At 42.0% G+C, this 24,483-nt stretch overlaps 1 protein-coding gene across 1 annotated transcript in view; it reads right to left on the bottom strand.

The window, feature by feature from the left end:
* The window catches only part of LOC136878766 (zinc transporter ZIP1), a 223,027-nt gene extending 212,768 nt beyond the window's left edge, over positions 1-10,259 (bottom strand). Inside the window, exon 1 of the mRNA XM_067152226.2 lies at positions 8,856-10,259. Within this exon, the coding sequence (XP_067008327.2) occupies positions 8,856-10,083 (1,228 nt within the window). The 5' untranslated portion in view covers positions 10,084-10,259. The remainder of the gene's footprint in view (positions 1-8,855) is intronic.
* Positions 10,260-24,483: the final 14,224 nt, after the last annotated feature.

The raw sequence follows: 24,483 nt of genomic DNA, 5'->3' as shown, positions 1-24,483 counted from the left end.
AAATTTATGAACCAGAGGAATGACATGCTAAAGAAGAACGTTTTCTAACTCTCCAGCTATTTCCCGCTAATTTTCAGCCAGGCTGTTATTCTCGACACGCAGCAGTAATCCCATCTATCGAAGACGAGTGGCAGCAGAAGAGACAATGAACATCACACCAAATACTGGTCAATGTAATGTTATTGTTGATCAATGTTATGAGCTGTCGATATTGTAGGCCTTACATTTAGTTTTCTTCCGATTCTGAAATACCACACTTATGATTGTCGGCACGGTTAAACTGAATAAAACATAAATGATCGGAAATTGTATTCTCAATAACTTTTTTTATGTAGTACATTTTTGATAGGACCAATAACATACGTATTTAAAAATTAAATTTTTGGCGCCTTCCTCTGAACTACCACTGCATCCAGGGTGAAGAAAATTATTTATAATCTAGAATGTACTATTTATTTCCCAACTGTACTTTTCTCGTGGCTCGGCGTTGATATGTACTTAGCAACAAAAATCGAAATTCATGAATCTCTCTGTTACCACAGCCGGTCCGGTACAGTAAAAATGTATAAATGATGGGAAATTTAATTCTCAGTAACTTTAGTTTTGTTGTGTTTATCGATATGACCACTAATAACAAGATATTGGAGAATTTCATTTTAGACCTTCCCGTAAACTACCATTTCACTCAGCGTAAATAAAATGATTTATAGCCTAGATTGTACTGACTCATTCCCCGATCAGCCATTTTCTTGTCATGCACATGTACAGTCAGAAAGTTAAAATAATGCATTTCCTTGTTACTGTGGATACGTCCGAGACCATTCTGAGCAATATACAGACATAAATATTATTATATATATATAAACTAGGTGATGTACCTGTGCTTCGCTACGGGATTCTCAGAAAGACTGACTTTGTGGTTTACCTAACTGAAATTCCATAGGTCATTACAAAAACGTAAGTATGAATGTAGCGATTAAAAGCAATGCTATCATATAAAATACTCGATCAAATGGAAAGCCGCACGTTTTATCACTTTTAACGAACAGTGCTGCGGTTAGATTGTGGTGCCAATCTAATAGTCCAAAGTTCCAGAGCTGGGATGACCAGGCCGCAGATTGCCATGAACACTCATCTGCCATTATTCCACTAAATATGCACACTGTTCATTCCAATCAGTGCCTCAGAGTAGGGATTGAATAGCCCGAATGTTATGATGATCCAGTGTGTTACGTACCAGTAGTATCAGAAAATTTATAAACTAGGGGAATGTCATGCTAAAGAAGAAAGTTATCTAACTCCCCAGCTACTTCCCATCAATATTCAGGCAGGCTTATACACTCTGTACGACTGGGCGAGTTGACGGTGTGGTTAGCGGTGCGCAGCTGTGAGCTTGCACCCGAGAGATAGTGGATTCGAACCCCATTGTCGGCAGCGCTGAAGATGGTATTCCGTGGTTTCCCACTTTCACACCAGTAAAATGCTGGGCCTGTACCTTAATTAAGGCATAAGGCACTCCTAGCCCTTTCCTGTCCCATCATCGTCATAAAACCTATCTATGTCGGTGCGACGTAAATCAAATAAAAATACTCTGTACGCAGCAGTAATCCTATCTACCGGAGATGAGGGGCAACAGAAGACACAAAGCACATCACGACAAACAATGGTCAATGTAATGTTATTGTTGATCAATGTTATGAGCTTTCTATATTGTAGGCCTTCACATTTAGTTTTCTTTCGACTCTGTGATTTGTAAAATATTTTATGCCGTAAACTGTAGTTTCTTATTCTCCGAATTTACATACCGATTTTCATTAAATACTGTTTACCCATTTTCTCGTAACTCGGCGCTGATATGGACTTAGTAACAAAAATCCAAATTCATGAATATCTTTGTGATCATAGCCAGTACGGTAACAATGTATAAGACATGAATAATAGGAAATTTTATACTATATAACCTTAGTTATGTAGCATTCATCGGTTACACCTCTAATAAGAAATATTTGTAATTACATTTTAGCCCTTCCCCTAAACTACCATTTCACTCAGCGTGAATAAAATAATTTACAGCCTAGACTATAGCGACTTATTTCCTGACTTTGCATACCGATTTTCATCAAGATAGGACTACTAATATCAACAATATTTGAGAATTAAATTTTAGGCCTTCCCCTAAACTACCATTTTTCTCAGCGTGAATACAATTATTGATAGCCTAGATTGTAGCAACTTATTCCCCAACTTTGCATACCCATTTTCTTTAAAGTACGACCACTAATAACATAAATAGTTGAGAATTCAATTTTTTTTTGTTAGGGGCTTTACGTCGCACCGACACAGATAGGTATTATGGTGACGATGGGATAGGAAAGGCCTAGGAATTGGAAGGAAGCGGCCGTGGCCTTAATTAAGGTACATCCCCAGCATTTGCCTGGTGTGAAAATGGGAAATCACGGAAAACCATTTTCAGGGCTGCCGATAGTGGGATTCGAACCTACTATCTCCCGGATGCAAGCTCACAGCCGCGCGCCTCTACACGCACGGCCAACTCGCCCCGTGAATTCAATTTTAGGCCTTCCCCTAAACTACCATTTCACTCAGCGTGAGTAAAGTGATTTATAGCCTAGATTGTAGTGACTCATCCCCGGACTTCACATACCGATTTTCATTAAATTCTCTTCAACCGTTTTCTCGTGATGCGTGTACAGACAGACAGACAGACAGACAGACAGACAGACAGACAGACAGACAGACAGACAGACAGACAGACAGACAGACAGACAGACAGACAGACATTACGGAAAAGTAAAAAGTGCATTTTCTTGTTACTATGGACATGACCGATACAGAAATACCATTATTTTCAGATTCTGAGCAATGTACAGACAAAACTCTTATTTTATATATATATAGATGACCGGTATGCAGTAATATTGGCGAGTACGAAATGTCTGCATATATAGGCCATACCGCTAAATAACATTGCAGTCCATTGTTTACTCCTAGCGGGCTGACTGAGCCAACACAGCGCTGTACTGGCGCATTCCGGTAGATTTTGAGACACGTTAAAGAAAGTTCTTGCCAAGCAACCGGTACAAGTACTTTACACTAACAAGACTTTACTTTCAATTAGATTTCTTTATTTTTAAAATTATTTTACTAAAATCTCGCGAAGGTGGTCAATGAACCACAGTAGGCATCCCCTTGCTCTAACCTAGGGGTAGCGTGCCTGTATGTTATCTGGAGGCCCGAGGCTCGTTTCCAGGGAAGTTCTGGACTATGAAGTGTCGTGGTGAGGAGCAGCAGGCTGGCTGTTACTCCCATCATTTGTGAACACATCCCACCGTAACACTGCGACAAGTCTCTACACTTTCTCTGAACTCAATGTACGTCTGTTGTGACGCAAGGTGACTCTATAAACATACCGGTTCCGGCTCGAACTGCACATCGGTTTCCACTGGCCTTGAATGAGAAGTTCAGGGCTAACTCTTCCGTCACGCAGGAGTGATTCATTGAACAACCACTGTGTTGCCATGTGGGACCACAACATTCACTTGATATGGTGGACCCGCACGGGGAGGATTGCATTCATTTTCTTCACCTCACTAGAAATTACTCTCTTCGTAATGAATGGAAATTACGTCTCGAATGGCCTCTTTATTTGTGCAACCCTCAGTTCATTTCCCCGCAAGTGGACCACCTTTCGAGCCTCAGAGGAATCACGTCACTTGATGTAAAGAGGTACTGGATGGTCCGGGGCTGCTGATAGCTCTGTTACCCGGCTAAGCAATAAGTGACGGTCATATTATTAGCGCAATGTGTGGCTCAGATTCCACTTCTGCATTCCAGCATGGTAGACATTTTGCAATAACCCTCTTACAAAATAACATTCTAGTTATGAAATATTCTGTTTCTTGTGTTATTGTTTGTCGTCGACTGTTTATAAACTCTGCACTCAAAGTTAACTCACCATTTTGGAGAATTTCAGCCCTGCAAACTCGAACTAGAACAACAATATCGGTATTAATAGATTACAGACTTCTTCCAACTCTTTTCCCAAGTCCCGCTAGGCTCCCGTGTGTCACTCGTGTGGACTTGCGGGCGGATATCCTACCTATGTGGAGAGGTGTATTGTGTGCTAGTTGGTGTGTTCTCCGACGCAGGAGGGTTTACGTGCCACGGTTAAACACAGTTAAATTTCCTGAACCGGCAGAGACCCTCTGACCACTGAACACGGGAAGTAGACCTTTAGGGACTCGTTGACCAATAAATGTTTTCAGAGGCGCTGAGTGCACTGAGGACTCACCTCCCGCTATCACCAGAAACATTTCCAGTGTAGCTGTGTTACACCCTCAGTGACTTAACCTTTCTTTCTTTTCTTCTTTTTTGCTTTGTTTTGGGTGTTAAGCTCCTATGCTCTACCCTGTGGGATCAAACCCTGGAGCACACAGTTAACAATTGAGAATGGATACACATACAATAGATACCCGCCGGGCTGAGTGGCTCAGACGGTTAAGGCGCTGGCCTTCTAACCCCAACTTGGCAGGTTCGATCCTGGCTCAGTCCGGTGGTATTTGAAGGTGCTCAAATACTACAGCCCCGTGTCGGTAGATTTACTGGCACGTAAAAGAACTCTTGCGGGACTGAAATCGGGCACCTCGGCGTCTCCGAAGACCTTAAAAAGTAGTTAGTGGGACGTAAAGCAAGTAACATTATTATTATTATTATTATTATTATTATTATTATTATTATTATTATTATTATTATTATTATTATTATTATTATTATTATTATTATTGCATTGCTGGAATAGGAGGTCGTAGAACAGGTAGAACAGTACAAGCCGTACGATGTCGGTTTGTCTCGTGACACGAACTCGGTAAGAGATCGCCACCTGGTGGATCAAAGCGGAACGCCGGCAGGCTAGACGACGTCAAATCAAAATTCCTACACGGAACAGACGGATGCGCTTAGTTCACTCGCAGGGTTGCCGACTGAATGACTCGTCTGGTGAGACGGAACGAGTATGTGTGCCAATGAACTGGTGTCCTTGATGCTGCTGGGATTCCGGCGCGTTATTTCCCTCTTCAAATCCGTGCTACTTCATCCAGAATGACGTAACAAGTACACCCACTTGCCCGTCATGAGCGATACATTCCCCACCTCGGGGTCTTGGAGCTCTATGTTTCGTCATACTTAGCACGTACTACATGAGACGTGCTTATCTTCCATTCTCTCCTTGCCGCTGCGTCACCTACCATCTGCAAAGCAGTTTACCAATATAATAATAATAATAATAATAATAATAATAATAATAATAATAATAATAATAATAATAATAATAATAATAATAATACCGAGCTCGACAGCTGCAGTCGCTTAAGTGCGGCCAGTATCCAGTATTCGGGAGATAGTAGGTTCGAACCCCACTGTCGGCAGCCCTGAAAATGGTTTTCTGTGGTTTCCCATTTTCACACCAGGCAAATGCTGGGGCTGTACCTTAATTAAGGCCACGGCCGCTTCCTTCCCACTCCTAGCCCCTTCCTGTCCCATCGTCGCCATAAGACCTATCTGTGTCGGTGCGACGTAAAGCAACTAGCAAAAATAATAATAATAATAATAATAATAATAATAATAATAATAATAATAATAATAATAATAATAATAATAATAATAATAATTTTAGCGCTTTTCCCACACTTGTCTCAGGTCGCGGGTGTGAACTCTAGCACATGGGGATATGCCCCTGTTTCATGACCGGATGCCCTTCCTGACGCCAGCCCCGTGTGGAAGGATGTAATCACTATTGGGTGTTTCTGTGTTGTTGGTAGTGTATTTTGTGATTACGAAGTGGAAAGTGTTAGGACAAACCCAACTACCCAGTCTCGGAGCCAGAAGAATTAATCAGACGCGATGAAAATTCCCGACCCGGCCGGGAATCGAACCCGGGGCCACTGAACTGAAGGCCTCAAGGGTGACCATTCAGGCAAGGAGTCGGATAATAATAATAATAATAATAATAATAATAATAATAATAATAATAATAATAATAATATCGTCGCCATAAGACCTATCTGTGTCGGTGCGACGTAAAGCAACTAGCAATAATAATAATAATAATAATAATAATAATAATAATAATAATAATAATAATGGTTGGCAGCATAAAAATGTGAATACTCAGGTGTAACCAAATAGGTTGTACGAGGAGTGTTAATGATGATGATGCTTGTTGTTTAAAGGGGCCCCAACGTCTAGGACATCGGCTCTAAGACTTAATGTGCAGATAGGAAGGCTTGGGGAAGAGGAGGATCCGAGAAGAGAAAAGAGGAACACTATGGGATAAAACCGCTATGGGTATAGCGGTGCGCTCGATGGAAAGAACTCATTAAAAGGCGGAACCATGTATAGAAATTGGAAGTACTCCCGAAGAAGAAAAACACATCAAGCTCAAAAGCAGGTAATTGATTTCTCGCCGTATTTTCAGAGACTGAATACAAGCCAATATCACACAGAATGAGACTGGCTGTAAAATCACTCAGCGAACAGAGACCCGCAGAAATCTGTGCATTTCTTAAAGTACATTCTGAGTCTGGGAGCCAGGAGATATCCTCAACTCTGTCAGAGGAGGCGCTGGCTTTTCTCGGTAGGGCGTGGGTTATTCAGGAAGCTGCACCTACACTGCTCGAGAGGAAGGAGGATCCCAGTTAGTGCCTTTACCTGCGCTGTGTGTTTTCCTGACCAGGGAATTTTACTTAAAAAACTCAAGGTAAATAAGATTGTGGATTGTGTAAACGACCCAATGATCACTCTGTTCCTTGTTAACACTGCTTTACGTCGCAATGACGCAGAACCGTGCAGCTCCATGGAAAACTATCTTCAGGACTGCGGACAGTGGGGTTCGAACACACTATCTCCCGAATGCAGCTGGGCGCCCCTAACCGCAATTATTATTATTATTATTATTATTATTGTTATTATTATTATTATTATTATTATTATTATTATTATTATTATTATTATTATTATTATTATTATTATTATTATTATTATTGAGAAGAACGGGGAAGCTCTTATCGGCTGCCTGACAGATGGACGTCAAAGTGGTATAACACCAGCAAGTGAGACTTGTTGTTCGAAATAAAGTTACGAAATTTCGGTATGATTCTAAAAACCAAGTTGCAAAATAGCGGGATATCTGAGCGGAAGGACGACGAGAACGTAGCTCTAGCAATCTAACAACGACAGCCTCCGTGGCTCAGGTGGCAGCGCGCCGGCCTCTCCATGCGAGATTCCTGCTGCACAAAACGTACGCGGAACAGGTCATTTTTCATTCCATCAACACTCTCCAATATCATTTCATCTGTCAGTCATTAATCATTGCCTCAGACGAGTGCGACAGATTTCTGCAGCCGGCACAATTCGTATCCTCGCCAATAGAAGGGGGCTTCATTCGTTTCATTCCTGACCCGGTAGAATGACTGGGAATAGGATGTGGACTTTTCAGTAATAATAATAATAATAATAATAACTGTATTTTAATAACCAGTGCAATAAGAATAGAGGTCATATCCCCGGGCTTGCCAGTATGCGTTTTATGTTTTGAGCGGATGGGCCAAGTGCTCCCAAAATTCTGAGAGTATACATTTAGAAAATGAATGTAACTTAAGAAAATTCTAATGACGATAGAATCCAGGGCGAAAGTAACAGTGTAATTCTACAATTAGGCGACAAAAACCAGGCCGAATATAAAACACAATATTTTGAAACAGGTTTTTTCCATAATTCAGATATGCTTCATGTCGTGTCTGCTGTTGCTAAATGATATAATCGAATCAGAAAACTACTACTCATATAAACAGTGAGTGCCCTCTTGTCTGCATAACCATTGTGAGAACACATTCCGAATTTCTTTAGAAATTAACCAAAATGGAAGCGTGTTTCAAGTTGTGCCCCTGACCTCAAGTGGTCGGGGACCGAGCACGTCCAACACATGTGATTAACAACGAACATTGCACTCTTTAGAAACAAATATTTCGATAACGTGAACGCATTAATGAGTATACAAGTAGAACGGTCACTATTTGAAGCCGTATCGATCACACCAGATGCTGGAGAACCTGAATTTTGCCCCGTGAAAGTGTTCTTTAAGTATAATGAACCTAAGAGGCTAAACATGGAGGCCATCAGTTTAATATTAACGATATTAGATATTATGTGTATTGTAGCGAGCGATCCACGCATTTCCATCGTAAGCCATTGCTAAACAAATGGGATACTATTTCCTCCTAAGTAAAGCCTGCAGTACGAGCCTGCTATGGTTCAAATCTCGATCAGTTCACCTAGTAGTTCTCACATCCTCGGGGACTAGTTCTTACTTATAATCGATGGAAAGTAAACTATAGAACATGATTCATCAGATATGCCGAATTTTAATTATGGTAAAACTTGATTTTAATTAACAAAGAACTAAGCTCTAACATACAGTAAATGTGTTTATATCGAACTAAGTATATTGGACTGGAAACACCCCTCGATTCGATATTAGAATTATTTAATATCAATATAATTTACTTTCCGTATTATTGTAGCTAAGGACAAACACGTCCTGCGGGTGAGAACATTACATAACCAGTTTACAGCTCCTGTCTATTACTACATGCTTGTAGGAACACTTGGCTTTCATAAAATCATACGTATTCTTGGCGATATATTGAATAAAATGACACATTTTCTGATACTGTTCCACTTTCTCGACAATCCAGTGGAAAACTTTCGAATTTGAGTGAGCTTAGAGCATTGCAGTAGTTCCAGTCAAGCTTCAAACAACTAGTTCTTAACGTGGTACTTACTTGCAATCTGCAGGGCGAACATCACTCCGAACCCTGCCATGATGGCCAGCAGTTGCCAGATGCCGGACTGCGTGTTGGCTCTCTCTCTCTGGAGCACCTCAAAGAACACCACGTAGAGCAGGGTACCGGCTGCCATTCCCTGAAGAACCACTGTAGCAACTGTACTTGTGTTCGAGTCGTCTGCATTGCTGAGCACCAGGCCGACACCAATACCCAACGGTGTGACGGCGGCGAACGTCGCGATGTAGACGAGGACCAGGGCCAGCCGTGTCCTCGAGCTCACGAGTTCGACCCCAACACAGAAAGCTATGACGAGCTTGTGAGTGGCGATGGCGGCAAACAGGTACCACACGTTGGCCACACTTGTTTCTAGGCCTACGGCCAGGCCTTCGAAGACGGCGTGGAAGGAGAGCGCGAGAACCGCTAGCAGTCCTCTGAAAGACTTAGCCATCGTCGAACTGTCGTCGTCTTTGAACGGTATGGCGTGGCTGTGTCCGTGTCCGTGATGATGGCGGCGTAGAGGCCCTCCAGACATGCGAACCTCCGCATCCAGAGGTGAAGGCTTCGTTCCACTGTCCATGATCATGATGGTTGACAAACTTGAGGAGTTCTTGAGGAGACCTTGAGTGCTGCTGCCTGTACTCCCGTTGGTCAGTTCCTCGCCCTTCTTGGCTGCGGGCGCACTTGCCAGGCTGACCCTCGGGATCATGGTGGGCTGGTTCTCATCCTGCCCCACGGCCGGATGTCGCGAACACCGTCTCAGACTCATAGTGCGATGCAGAACTGCCTCGTCTTCCCTCTCATGCGCCCTTCTGTCCAGCACGAGGTGCACCAGCTCTTCTACCAGATACACGAAGAAGAACCCGGCACAGAACACCAGCTCCGCCAGGTGTATCCCGTGCTCCATTTCAGGGATGTCACCGTTCGTCTGCAGGAAGACGAAGCCTTCCCTCACTTCTGGCTGTAAGTGTAGGAATGTTGTGTAGAGAAGCACTCCTCCTCCAAAACACAGCAATAGCGATATAATGAGATGCTCTGAAGATTTAGTGCCACCCGGCGCTGGAGGTTCCTTGTTCCAGTGAAGGAACTTGGCCAGCTTCACAGGTAGCATCCCCAGAGCGAACGAGACGACACCGAGGACAGTCATGGCGACAACTTTAGCTACGATCAGTCCACTCACATTATTGTCATCATCAAGGTCCGTCACCGTGCTGTTTACTCCGGCCATTTCTATACGGGAAAGTTACTGGCACACTTTAAATTATTAGTGTTTGATAATAAGGAACGTTTGAATGCAACTATCATGCCATACATGTGCTCGAAATATTTTAAAAATAACTATTTAGTCACTTGACACACGAGGTAAAGCACTATCATGTTGTTCGACCCGGCCGGCTGCGTAGCGTGCACTGCTGGTACCACAGCTCGCGCTGTGCTTATTAACTGGAACTCCCTGGCGGGCGGGCTCGCCTCGTATGGCGCATGCGCAACAATAGCAGTTGCCTGGCTCATCAAGGGGTTCCACCGCGGGAAGTTCTTGTTTTGCAGAAGTCGCAGCAAGATGAAATTAAACGCATCAATTGGCACAGATCACAGCAAAGAATAGAACGCCAACAACCACGAGACGGTTACTCTTAGGATGGCTTAATTTATCTCGATAGTGAAGTCACAGGTATTAACTGTTTGCAACAAATGCAGATCGTGGCTTCGTTATTTTACGAAATGAAAGGAATCTCTACTGTTACTCGAGATACCTCACTGATGGATCCCTGATTTGGAGAGCATTCTACTGATGGAAAAACTATTTTCGAAATTAATATCCTTAGGCGCTTGTTCATTCGTTCCGAAAACATTTGCCCTTTACCGTTCAGAAATTCCACTTCTTAAAAAAACTATTACCAGCTTGTGCACATTCAATTTAAAGAAGAGTTGAATCCTGATGGTTCCGATTCAGCCAAAAACTGGACGTCCAGTGGCTATGATGAGAAAGTACATGCTTGCTTGTTTCAATAATAATAATAATAATAATAATAATAATAATAATAATAATAATAATAATAATAATAATAATAATAATAATAATAATAATAATAATAATAATAATAATTTACATCCCACTAAGTATTTCTGAAGATGTCCAGAGACGCCGAGGTACCGGAATTTAGTGACACAGGAGTTCTTTTACGTGCCAGTAAATCTACCGACACACGGTTGACGTTTTTGAGCACGTCCAAATACCAGCGGACTCAGCTCTGGTATTAGCAATCATGTTTCCGTTTTCGGTGTTTAGAAATGCTTTGCTTGATCATGTTCCGTACGGTGGACACATCTTACTGCCGGACTGAGTGACTCCAACTTGCCAGGTTCTATTCTGGCTCAGTCCGGTGCTATTTGAACGTGCTGAAATACGTCAGCCACCTGTCGGTAGATTTACTGGCACGTAAAAGAACTCCTGTGTTACTAAATTCCGGCACCTCGGCGTCTCCGGGAAACCGTAACGTAAAGCCAATGACACTGAGCAAGTGGCTGCTTGCACTCGGAAGATAGTGGGTTCGAATCTCAATGTCGGCAGCACTGAAGACAGTTTTACGGGATTAACCACTTTCACACCAGAAAAATACCAGGGTTGTACCTTAATCAGGGCACTGTCACTTCCCTCCCTCTAAGACCTATTTATAAAACAAGTTAACCGTGAGGTAGTGTAACAACAAATATTGGATATACGGCGTGCGTTATCGCTCGTGATTACTGGAAGCATCCGACATTCGAGAAATTAACGTATCGGCCAAAAAAGACAAGGGCCACGATGGGGTGTTCCTAGGCCTGGATAGCTAATACTTTCTGGAACGGAGGACCAAGGGAAGTCGGATAGGATAGGGAAGACTGGCACGTACCAGGACTCAGTTAAGGACCCCATGGTCGCCAACCGACGATTCCAATTTAAGGGCCCCTGGGACCAATTTTAGTCCCCTCTTACGACAAGCAGCGGATACCGTGGGTTTTATCGTACGACCCCTACCCACAGGGGGACTGTGCACCTTTCCCAGGCAAGGATGAAAAACGCTCCAAAATGTTTGACAACAGTCATATTGATCGAATAGAGAAATAAAGAAATTCAAACACCTGGTACAAAGAAAATGGTGCTGTAGAATAAAGGTTACACAAGAAGGAAAGAGCGTGTGTGAATTTTTACAAGAAATACTTATAAAAAAAAAAAAAAAAAAGCCACAAGAGTACAGTGGTGAAACTGAACGCTAGTTTAGATAAAATGGAAGTAGTAGGTGCAAAATGGTCTAGCAGGTCTCATCGTAAAGTTGTTATGGTTTTTATGGTTTTCAGAACAGACAACGTGTTATTTCCGGTCGTGCACTAAATAACAGAACAATGTTATCTGCCGTTGTCAAATAAACGTCACCACAAAGGAGAATCGGCTGTTGTTAGAGATCCTCACCGCATGATCTCACGCCACACATGACCCAGCTACTGTAACGGTTCTAATCCCGTTTGGAGCTTTTATTATTATTATTATTATTATTATTATTATTATTATTATTATTATTATTATTATTATTACTATTATTGTTACCGTGTTTTTGTGGTAGTTATGCATGAAAGAAGGTGCTGGGTGGTGAATAGGTCTCAAGCTACTAAAGTGAAATTAATTTTAAAATTTAACAAGGTTATATTTTCTTTTCAAAATTAGGTAACAACAAATAGAACAGGTACTTAGTAGCCGAAACACGATTGAAAAATACATTTACATAGGTACCCCATTTGGGGCTTCAAAAGTCAGAAACATAATTCTTGAGCAAAGAGCCCAACCTTACAATGAACACCATACAACAAAGGGGCCGAAAACCCCCAAACATGCCAGAAACATTTGCTTCCAATTACATCCAAAAGCCTGCTTGAGGCAGAAACACAATTTTCAAGAAAGGGCAACTTCCCCCTAAAATACAAGCCTATCATAGGCCACTCCGAACTCCACTTTTAAGCTGTCCTCAAAGGACATATACACAGGGGTAAAATACCCAACCTACTGAGGTCTGTTAAATGATAAGAGGGTTAATACATGACCTCTAAAATACAGTTTGAGAGGAGGCGAACTTGCACTCCTAATACACTTTGCTTAAGACCTACTTGGCACTAGGCCGTTGATACAAGGGCTAATCCCATACTACAGAGGTGACTTAATAGCAATTTACATTACATTACGGAAGAATTGGTTGAGAAAAATAAGTTCACCTCAAGACGATGTGAGTGGGAGCTCGAGAGGGTTAAGCACTCTCTATCCCAATATGTCGTTTGAAAATAGAATAAATATCAGTTGTTTTTACATTTTAGGAAAAGGTTACATGGTTGAACGCTTAGAACCCGCCCCGAAAGTTAAACTGCTGAGCTAGCAAGGAAAGAAGTTATTAATCGGCCATTACCTTGTTGTTGACCGCTGCCGAAGAAAGAGGCGCTTCCCGCCCCCTGCTATGTACTTAACACACTGAAAGATGGAACAAAAGTGGCCCGGAGACCCTAAAATCAGCAGTTTATATCCTCTCGCGGAAGGTTCTAGGCGTTAGGGGAATGAAAACACCCGCCCACAAATATTTTATTGGCTCGGGTACAGAAACATATCCAAGTTGGGGGAAGATACATCGGATTGGTCGGAAATAACTCAAAGAAATTCAGGATTGGTTAAATGCAAAACATGGGGAAAGAGAGGGGTATACAGCCAACTTAAACAATAACAGAAAGAAATTTAACAAAGAACAAACTCTTGAAATTAAATTTTCTCCAACAAAATAGTTCTTTGACTCCGCACTAGGTTGCACTATTGTAGATCTTCAGTAGTGTCCTCTAGAAGAGAAAGTTCACACTTCTTACTTCAAGTGAAACAAAACCACATCAAAAATGACACAGTTCAAAAACTCAAAATTTTCCACGTGGTGACATCTTCTGAGAAAGTAGAGAATTAATAGCGTAGATAAAGTTCAGACTTCCTCCAGCAGAGGAGTTTCAACTGGCGCACATTTTAAATTAGCGGAGTGGAGGTGTACCGCCCGGTACAGACCTCCCCCCCCCAAAAGTTCCTCCAGGGGTGACACATGAAATTGTTTGAAACAAGGTCCAAGTTTTGATGTAGATATGGAGATTGATTGCCAAAAAAAATTTATAAGGTTTTCTTAATTTGTTTTGATTTAGTTTCAAAATTTTGTTGTTGCAGATGAAGAATAGTTTGTAAGTTTGTAGAAGTAGAATTCCGAGGGTAAACTTTTAATACTTAAAAGTGAAGGAAAATTTTGCAATGTCCACCAAATATTGCTGTTGAATTCCCATGAAACGGTATTAAGGTTGAACAGGAATGTCTATGTAGTTGATGTAGGCTAAGTTGGATGGCCAGACCGGCCGTTGCAGCTTGCGTCCAAAGGGAGGCCGCTCGGACCCCTCAAGTACCCTGAGATACCGCTCGCCCGCACTATGAGGGGAGCAGAGGTGTTGAAACACGCCGCGCCCGCGGTGAACATATACAGGCTGCGGGCAAGTAGCAGGTCGTGCGCCGCACATCAGCCTTGGCCGGGAGGAGAGCTCCGGCTCGCCGTACACATGTCGTCCTCGCTGGGGCCGAGGGGGCCCGTCCTCTGCTCCAGTTGCTGCACGGCGCCGCGCGGCTGCGGGGGCACTGAAACATTAAAGCTAGGCGGCAGAATTGTGTTGGACCATCATCTTTTTTGAGGGCACAGGCTTGGTGAGGAGGTTGAGGGGTCAGCGGCGTGCAGATATCCATGGCATTTACTCAAATCAAGCCACAGTGTGTATTGAAGCAGGAGACGGGAGCGTGGTAATGGCCGAGGCAAGGACAGAATGGCAGTTTAACGGATCGGGGAAGGTTTTACAAGAGGCTTACATATAAGACCAAAATATTATAGAAGGGGCAGAAAGCCTTAAAAGTTGAACTCAAAAAAAAAATATAACCTTCATATTCCTTTCAAATTATATGAAGCAAGTTGACACAAAATTTACACTGGTTTCACCTGTGACAGGTGAACCCTAAATATCCTCTCGGTGGCTGGATTGCTTACTAACAACGTAACTGGCGTAAGAAAATCGAGAATGATACAAGGCCCATGAAATCTGGGGGCAAGCTTGCCCGCGGGAAAAAAATTCTTGACCATTACCTGGTCACCTACATTCAAAGTGGTGGGTCTCCGTCCACGATCATACCTTTCCCTAACCTTTTCATGAGATACCTTAAGATTGGCTTTAGCCTTCTTCCAAAGATCTTTAATATTATCCGGATCTATTGTCTCGGGTAGAATGTCACTCAGAGACCAGAGGTTAGAGAGCGGCGAGTTGGGAACAAACTTGAACATCAAAGAAGCTGGAGTGAATTTATGTGATTCATGAACCGCCGAATTCAAAGCAAAAGCTAACCAATGCAGGGACGTGTCCCACCTGGAATGATCATCATGATGATAGGCAATCAGTGCGGACCTGAGATTACGATTAACCCGTTCAGCCAGAGATGGTTGAGGGTAATAAGCCGAAGTAGTTACATGAGAGATGGACAAGTCAAAACAGAATTTACGAAATAAATTAGATGTAAAAGCCTTAGCATTATCAGATACAATATATTGGCACGGACCAAAAGAAGCAAAAATAGAATTTAAGCAAGTAATGGTAGACTGAGCGGTAGCCAGCTTAGTCGGAAATAACCAAGAAAATCTGGTAAAACCATCTACACATACAAAGATGAATTTGTTGGCATTTCCCTTCGACTGGGGGAAGGGTCCTACATAATCAATGTACAGGCGTTCCATGGGGCGCGATGCTTGATGCGAAGACAAAAGGCCTACCTTGGTGGACATGGTGGGTTTACTAATCAAACAGGATTTACAAGTCTTTACTAGTTCACGGATTTCACCGTCCATACCTTTCCAGATGAACATTTCACGAATCTTTTCACGAGTTTTAAAGATACCAAGATACCCCCCTAATGGGGTCTCATGATAGTACTTGAAGATCATAGGCACAAGAACGGCTGGAACGACAACCTTCATCATCTTGTCATGCCTCGAAGGGCAACATAAAACACCATTCCTCAGAACATAAGGGACAACATGTTCCCCAGAAGAAAGGGTTTCCATTATCGGAGCCAGCGTCGGATCTTCATGTTGGTATTTCTCGATATCCCTAAAGAGCATGGGGGCATCAGTTAAAATGGCATTAACATCAAATAGTGTGGACTCGGGAGGTGATGAACGGTCGACCGGTTCATGGTTCTCAACGTCGTTTGAAAACATACGGCTGAGTCCATCAGCGACAATATTTTCAGTACCTCTGATATGCCTGACATCGAATTGGAAGGCAGAAATACGGATGGCCCAACGGGCTATACGACCAGTACGACGCGGCCTACCTAAGACCCAGCTTAAGGCTTGATTATCTGTCTCGAGGTCGAATTTAACATGTTCCAGATAGAGACGGAACTTCTCTAAGGCGAATAAGACTGCCAAACTTTCGAGCTCATAGATGGAATACTTGGCTTCTTGAGCCGACAAAGTCCTAGATGCATAAGCGATGGGTCGCCTCCCTAGTTCAGTCTCTTGAAGAAGGACTGCAGCTACTGCTGACGACGATGCGTCGGTTTGGACAATGAATTTCTTCGAAAAATCAGGCATAGCAAGTACAGGGGCATTACAAAGTGCTAATTTAAGGTCTTCAAAAGCGGCTTGTTGAGAAGGTCCCCACTCAAATTTGATGCCTTTCCTACGAAGAAGGTTTAAGGGCGCCGCTCTATTAGCGAAGTTAGGAATAAACTTCCTGAAGAAATTCACCATACCAATGAACCTGGCGATACCTTTAATGTCCTTGGGAGGTTTAAAATCACGGATGGCCTGTGTTCTAGAATGATCGACAGCTACACCATCAGGTGACACAATATGCCCTAGGAAAGACATAGAGGGCTTAGCGAAGGCAACCTTGGACAACTTAACAGTTAACCCAGCCTTACGAAGGCGATCAAGAACTTCTCGCAGATGATCTAGATGTTCTTCAAAAGTCTCTGAAAATACGACGACGTCATCCAAGTAGTGATATAAGTACTCAAATTTGATGTCGGAGAAGACCCTATCTAGTAGCCTAGTGAGTACAGCTGCTCCGGTGGGGAGCCCGAAAGGCACGCGGTTGTATTCATATAAATTCCAGTCCGTGGCAAACGCTGTAGGGTGTTTAGACTCTTCGGCAAGGGGAATTTGATTGTAGGCCTGATTTAAGTCCAAGATAGTAAAGAACTTGGCCTTACGAAACCATGAAAAACAAGAATGAAGGTCAGAAAGGGGCACAGATTGCAACACCACCTTCCGATTGAGAGCCCTGTAATCAATGACAGGCCTGAAGCCTCCTTGGCGTTTCGGAACTAGAAAAATAGGCGAAGAATACGCTGACTTAGAGGGCCTAATAATACCGTCCTTCAACATCTGATCGATAATTTCTTTCAGAGCCTTCATTTTAGGTGGAGATAGCCTATAAGGTGGAAAACGGACAGGAATCGAATCCGTGACCTCAATTTTGTATTCGATCAGGTCAGTAACACCAAGAGTATCAGAGAACACCTCGGGAAACGACTGACACAATTTGCGAATACTATCAGCCTGCTCCTCAGGTAGATGTCTAAGGTCTAACAACATCTCATCCTGGGTAGGCGAAATAGAAGAACATGACACAGAATTACACTTTAATAGTGGGATTTTACAATTAGAAGCAAATTTGAATGTGCACGACCTAGACTGGAGATCGAGCACAAGACCAGTGTGAGAAATAAAGTCAGCTCCCAATATAATGGGGCAAGACAATTGCTTGGCCACAAACAATTTAACTTTCCATGTAAACTTAAAAATACGAATTTTGACCAGTAAGGAACCTAGAATTTCTAATGGAGATGAATTAGCCGATACGTATTGAACAGGAGAAGAGACATAGTCAGGAAGTTTACAAACCGTTTTCAATTTAGAATACCATTCAGCCGAAATAATCGAACAAACACTTCCTGAATCTAAGAGAGCTGTTATAGGCTCGTTATTTAACTCAATCTTAAGAAAAGGAACCGGTGCGGGGGTATCCGCCGCAATCCTAAGACATTCTTTAGGGCATTCAAAAGATGAATTTGAAGGCTGATCGTTCTCTGCATTTACAACCTGTTTACCAGGGGCTGAGTCTCGGGAAGATGGATTAGTCGACTCAGCCGAAGCCACTAGTCACTTTTTGTTATTGGCATAGGTGGAATTTGCACCAGAAGTTGAGCAGGAGGGGGTGCTATTCGAGTTTGGGCAATTCTTGGCGATATGTGAGAAAGCCCCACATTTAAAACAGCCTAGTGCTGAACCAGCTCCATTATTTGCCCTACTACTTTTGACCAATGGACATTTATTGCGAAGATGGTCAGGCGACCCGCAAGCATAACATTTACGGGGTGTGACTGGTCGGCGAGGTGGAGGCCGAGTATTACTAAACGAAGGAGGGGGTTCTTTTGCCACACGCAAGGAATCGGCGTACCTAACTCCTTCCGCTGAGACGGCCAATGCTTCAAGTTCGGAGAAACTTTGCGGGCACGTCGCGAAACACAAATATGACCTATAGGGAGGTGAAATTCCCTCGACAATAGCCTGTACAATCTGATCTTCAGGAAAATGCAGGGCAAACACCCTAGTGTAAAACTTAATGTCCTGTATGAAATCAGCCAAGTTTTCATCCAAGCGCTGTACACGATAATAGTACTTCTGAATAAGGGAGGACCTGGCCCTAGCCGGGATGAAATTAGCTAGCAAATGGGCATGGAAATCCTCAATAGATGATTGCTCGGCAATGGCTCTTACGATTTTATCTGAGAGAATACCAATAGCATAAGGATAGATGATTTGCAAAATTTGACATGGAGAAAGAGAAAACACAAGGGCATGATCCTGAAATTCAACTAGAAATCTTAAAAATGAAATTACATCACTGGTGGTATTAACAGAAAACTTAGAAATGCCTCTGAGCAACATTGCCAATGGATGAGGCAAGCTGCTAAACCCAGGTGACATAGTAGGTAAAGGTTTCAATGGCAAGGAAGTTAATTCAGAACGGATGTTACTCAATGATGCACGACGTTCAGATTCGTTGTCCAATGGGGCAGGGATAGTTTAAGCAGCAACGGTTATCCTATTAACTTCTCCCTTGGGAGGCGCTTCCTCACTACCTGCATTCACTATGGTGGGTTGATCAGATTTGGGAGGAACTTCCCCAGTCAACAATAGAGTGACCTTACTAGATAATTCGGAAATATTTTCCAGGAGCGTACTAGCTTCCTTCCTCTGAACGTCATTCAGTTTTAGAGACAACAGATCGTTAACCCTATTCGAAAAATGATATAGCCTGCCTTGCACACGCTTAATTTGATTAGGAGACGGATCATTTTCATCAAAAAAACTAACTACAGAAGCTAGCCCAGTAATATTCTCGACGATCGTGGAAAGAGAGTCATCAATTTCTTTCTCTCCCAAATTGGGGATGGAAATGGGCAAATCTAGGGACTCTCTAAGCTTGTTAGGGTCTACTGCAACCGTGCCTCCAGATTGCACATTTCTGATAGTTAATTCATAGATCGACTCCTCTTTGCGCAAATAATTAAGATGGAGAACATCGCGAGGGCCTGGCATGATGACAGAACAATTTTGAAACAAAATCAAGAAAAATTCCAGCAACTGAGAAAATTGTTAGAGTTCGGAAAAAAAATAATGTTTAGCCGTCAAAAGGGGCTAAAATGAGACCCATTCAACCACGCTCTGCTACCACTTGTTACCGTGTTTTTGTGGTAGTTATGCATGAAAGAAGGTGCTGGGTGGTGAATAGGTCTCAAGCTACTAAAGTGAAATTAATTTTAAAATTTAACAAGGTTATATTTTCTTTTCAAAATTAGGTAACAACAAATAGAACAGGTACTTAGTAGCCGAAACACGATTGAAAAATACATTTACATGGGTACCCCATTTGGGGCTTCAAAAGTCAGAAACATAATTCTTGAGCAAAGAGCCCAACCTTACAATGAACACCATACAACAAAGGGGCCGAAAACCCCCAAACATGCCAGAAACATTTGCTTCCAATTACATCCAAAAGCCTGCTTGAGGCAGAAACACAATTTTCAAGAAAGGGCAACTTCCCCCTAAAATACAAGCCTATCATAGGCCACTCCGAACTCCACTTTTAAGCTGTCCTCAAAGGACATATACACAGGGGTAAAATACCCAACCTACTGAGGTCTGTTAAATGATAAGAGGGTTAATACATGACCTCTAAAATACAGTTTGAGAGGAGGCGAACTTGCACTCCTAATACACTTTGCTTAAGACCTACTTGGCACTAGGCCGTTGATACAAGGGCTAATCCCATACTACAGAGGTGACTTAATAGCAATTTACATTACATTACGGAAGAATTGGTTGAGAAAAATAAGTTCACCTCAAGACGATGTGAGTGGGAGCTCGAGAGGGTTAAGCACTCTCTATCCCAATATGTCGTTTGAAAATAGAATAAATATCAGTTGTTTTTACATTTTAGGAAAAGGTTACATGGTTGAACGCTTAGAACCCGCCCCGAAAGTTAAACTGCTGAGCTAGCAAGGAAAGAAGTTATTAATCGGCCATTACCTTGTTGTTGACCGCTGCCGAAGAAAGAGGCGCTTCCCGCCCCCTGCTATGTACTTAACACACTGAAAGATGGAACAAAAGTGGCCCGGAGACCCTAAAATCAGCAGTTTATATCCTCTCGCGGAAGGTTCTAGGCGTTAGGGGAATGAAAACACCCGCCCACAAATATTTTATTGGCTCGGGTACAGAAACATATCCAAGTTGAGGGAAGATACATCGGATTGGTCAGAAATAACTCAAAGAAATTCAGGATTGGTTAAATGCAAAACAAGGGGAAAGAGAGGGGTATACAGCCAACTTAAACAATAACAGAAAGAAATTTAACAAAGAACAAACTCTTGAAATTAAATTTTCTCCAACAAAATAGTTCTTTGACTCCGCACTAGGTTGCACTATTGTAGATCTTCAGTAGTGTCCTCTAGAAGAGAAAGTTCACACTTCTTACTTCAAGTGAAACAAAACCACATCAAAAATGACACAGTTCAAAAACTCAAAATTTTCCACGTGGTGACATCTTCTGAGAAAGTAGAGAATTAATAGCGTAGATAAAGTTCAGACTTCCTCCAGCAGAGGAGTTTCAACTGGCGCACATTTTAAATTAGCGGAGTGGAGGTGTACCGCCCGGTACAATTATTATTATTATTATTATTATTATTATTATTATTATTATTATTATTATTATTATTATATCTGTATTATTATTACTATTATTATTGTCTGATTCACTTCTGATTTCGCTATGTAGAACCGCTTGCTTCATTGTGTGTAGAGTGAGACCGGGTGACTTGGCCATGCGGTGGCTGTCAACTCGCATCCGGGAGATAGTGGGTTCGAACCCCACAGTCGGCAACCCTGAATATGGTTTTCCTTGGTTTCCCAGGCCTTTCCTGTCACATCGTCGCCATAAGACCTATCTGTTTGGTGCGACGTAAAATCAATTGCAAAAAAGTTATCAGATATGGATTTATTTTGTGAAACCTTTTGACACTGCATCACATGGTGCGATACTGTTACAGTAACAGTCGAGTCATCGCTCTGTCATTGTATGCATTTAGACGATGAGCTAATATTTAGGGAGTTCCTACTTTGCCTGAGGCTATTTCATCTGTAGCGTAACTTTTCGTTTGTAGTTATTGTTGACTGTGTTTCGACATGATACAAAAATATATGGCTTAATGATTGATTATGCTTACTCACAGTCATGTACTCAGATAAGTGAAGACTGCCAAATTGAGACACCAGTCCGACTAGTGTAGTTGGTGAAGGTGAAATGGGCAAACAACTGCAGTTTACCTATGTAAACCGTAAAGACCGTGGACACTTTTACACTGTGAGTGCCCAGCATTTAACAAGATACTCATACAAATTAATCCATTTGAAAAGTAAGTAAGTTATGATTGAAAATCCAAATCGCAGCTAGTAGGCAGAATTTTGGCGAAGAGTTTTGCTGAGACCTTTCCAGAATTTTTATGTGGTAAGTACAGATTGGCAAGAGAAAAGGGAAAGGTGAAAGGACAATCAGGAAAATACAACCACTTATATTTGCACCACACTTGTATATTATAAGTACCAATTAAGAATATAGTTACATAAGAAAGTTTTAGTGTTATTAATATACTAGCTGATGTACCCGTGCTTCCCTACGGAATTCTACATTGTATACAGAATTCTAGGTTAGGTAGTGTACACGTTATGAGCAAGATTGTATTCAATTGCATAGCTCTTAACGTTACCCTAGAAACGCCACGGGGAAGTCACCAAACATCTCTTCTCACATGAAGACTGGGTTAGAAAATATTCATTGTAATGGTAGGCCCGCTTGCCTACTGTCAATCACAATCAAGTTGCGGAGTTTTCATTGTAATTTGTAGACACTCAATCTCCACCTGCCTTTTTACATCCTCATAAAGACTTTCTTAGTGGTTTTCCCTACTGAAATGGACATAGGTCATTACAATGACGTCAGTAGGAATGGCACAATTAAAAGTAATACTTTCATATGAAATAATAAAAAAAACCCACACATTTTCTCACTTTTAACGAACAGTACTACGCTGCTGATCTAACAGTTCAAAGTTCCAGAGCTGGAATGACCAGGCCGCAGACAGCCTCGATTCGTGAAAACTCCGTCTTTTGTCGGTGGCGCGGGGGAGTCGAATAGTCAAGAGTCCCAGGCTAAAAACTAAGCTCTTTTGCTACCCTGTTTCCTAGGAGTACCCGATGAATCGTAAAATCTCAATCCACTACACTGGCGGTGGAAAGAACTATTTGACTTGGAGGCAAATTCTTGCTCCAAGCCAGAGGAGAAACCCCTTCTTCACTGCTAATTATGAATAAAATGCATGTAGAATTTAATAAAAGTGAACAGGAAGAAGCTTTTCTTGAAAAACAGCTCTTTTCAGGGTTGAATATTAAGTTATTTAGTGAATTGTGCTTCTATAATTTGGAATAGGCCTAAATTGTAATTCTAGATCAGGTTATACTACTTCTACTAAGTGAGCCTTTGCCTTATCAATCAATCAATCAATCAATCAATCAATCAATCAATCAATCAATCAATCAATCAATCAATCAATCAATCAATCAATCAATCAATCAATCAATCAATCAATCAATCAATCAATCAATCAATCAATCAATCAATCAATCAATCAATCAATCAATCAATCAATCAATCACTACTGATCTGCATTTAGGGCAGTCGCCCAGGTGGCAGATTCCCTATCTGTTGTTTTCTTAGCCTTTTCTTAAATGATTGCAAAGAAATTGGAAATTTATTGAACATCTTCCTTGGTAAGTTATTCCAATCCCTAACTCCCCTTCCTATAAACGAATATTTGCCCCAATTTGTCCTATTCAATTCCAACTTTATCTTCATATTGTGATCTTTCCTACTTTTAAAGACACCACTAATACTTATTCGTCTACTGATGTCCTCCCATGCCATCTCTCCACTGACAGCTCGGAACATACCACTTAATCGAGCAGCTCGTCTCCTTTCTCACAAGTCTTCCCAGTCCAAACTTTGCAACATTTTTGTAAGGCTACTCTTTTGTCGGAAATCACCCAGAACAAATCGAGCTGCTTTTCTTTGGATTATTTCAGTTCCTGAATCAAGTAATCGTGTTTAAGGGTCCCATACACTGGAACCATACTCTAGTTGGGGTCTTACCAGAGACAAATATTCTCTCTCCTTTACATCCTTACTACAATCCCTAAATACTCTCATAACCACATGCAGAGATCTGTACCCTTTATTTACAATCCTAATTATGGAATTACCCCAATGAAGATCTTTCCTTATATTAATGCCAAAGTATATACAATGATCACCAAAGGGAACATTCACCCCATCAACCCAGTAATTAAAACTGAGAGGACTTTTCCTATTTGTGAAACTCACAACCTGACTTTTATCCCTGTTTATCATCATACCATTGCCTACTGTCCATCTCACAACTGAACCCATGACCTTTGTGCCCTAAGAACATTATGCATAAATCGACAATCATTTAAAAGTTGGATTCTTGATAGCATGGATTTGACACGTGACGAGGGGGTGATTACCTTCGGTCCCACGCTCTGGGGTACGTGACGTCAGCCACACGTGTCAACGGCGGAAGAATCTCAAGTCATTTTTGTGAACTATTTCAAAGCGCGTGTACATGGCGTGACCCAAGCCAAGTCAGAAATTATAGTGCCTATCAAAGGGGGTCAATCATCTCACAAATCGAACCCGTAAAAATTGTAAATGTCCATGAACACTACCGCCAGAAATGTAGCAAGCATGAAGTCACTTTCAAAACTCTTGAAATTACAGTTCAGTTAAGTCAGAAAATTTATAGAAATTTTCTTGGCGGCAAAGGGAGATATCCAAAGAGAGGGGGTAACTGCTATTAATATGAAGGGACGCCATGACGAACTCTCCTTCTCCGGCATTTGTGATA

Source organism: Anabrus simplex, chromosome 8 (assembly GCF_040414725.1).
Source record: "Anabrus simplex isolate iqAnaSimp1 chromosome 8, ASM4041472v1, whole genome shotgun sequence".
Lineage (NCBI taxonomy): Eukaryota > Metazoa > Arthropoda > Insecta > Orthoptera > Tettigoniidae > Anabrus > Anabrus simplex.
Note: the sequence above shows the minus strand (reverse complement) of the source record. Positions and strands in the feature narration are given on the sequence as shown.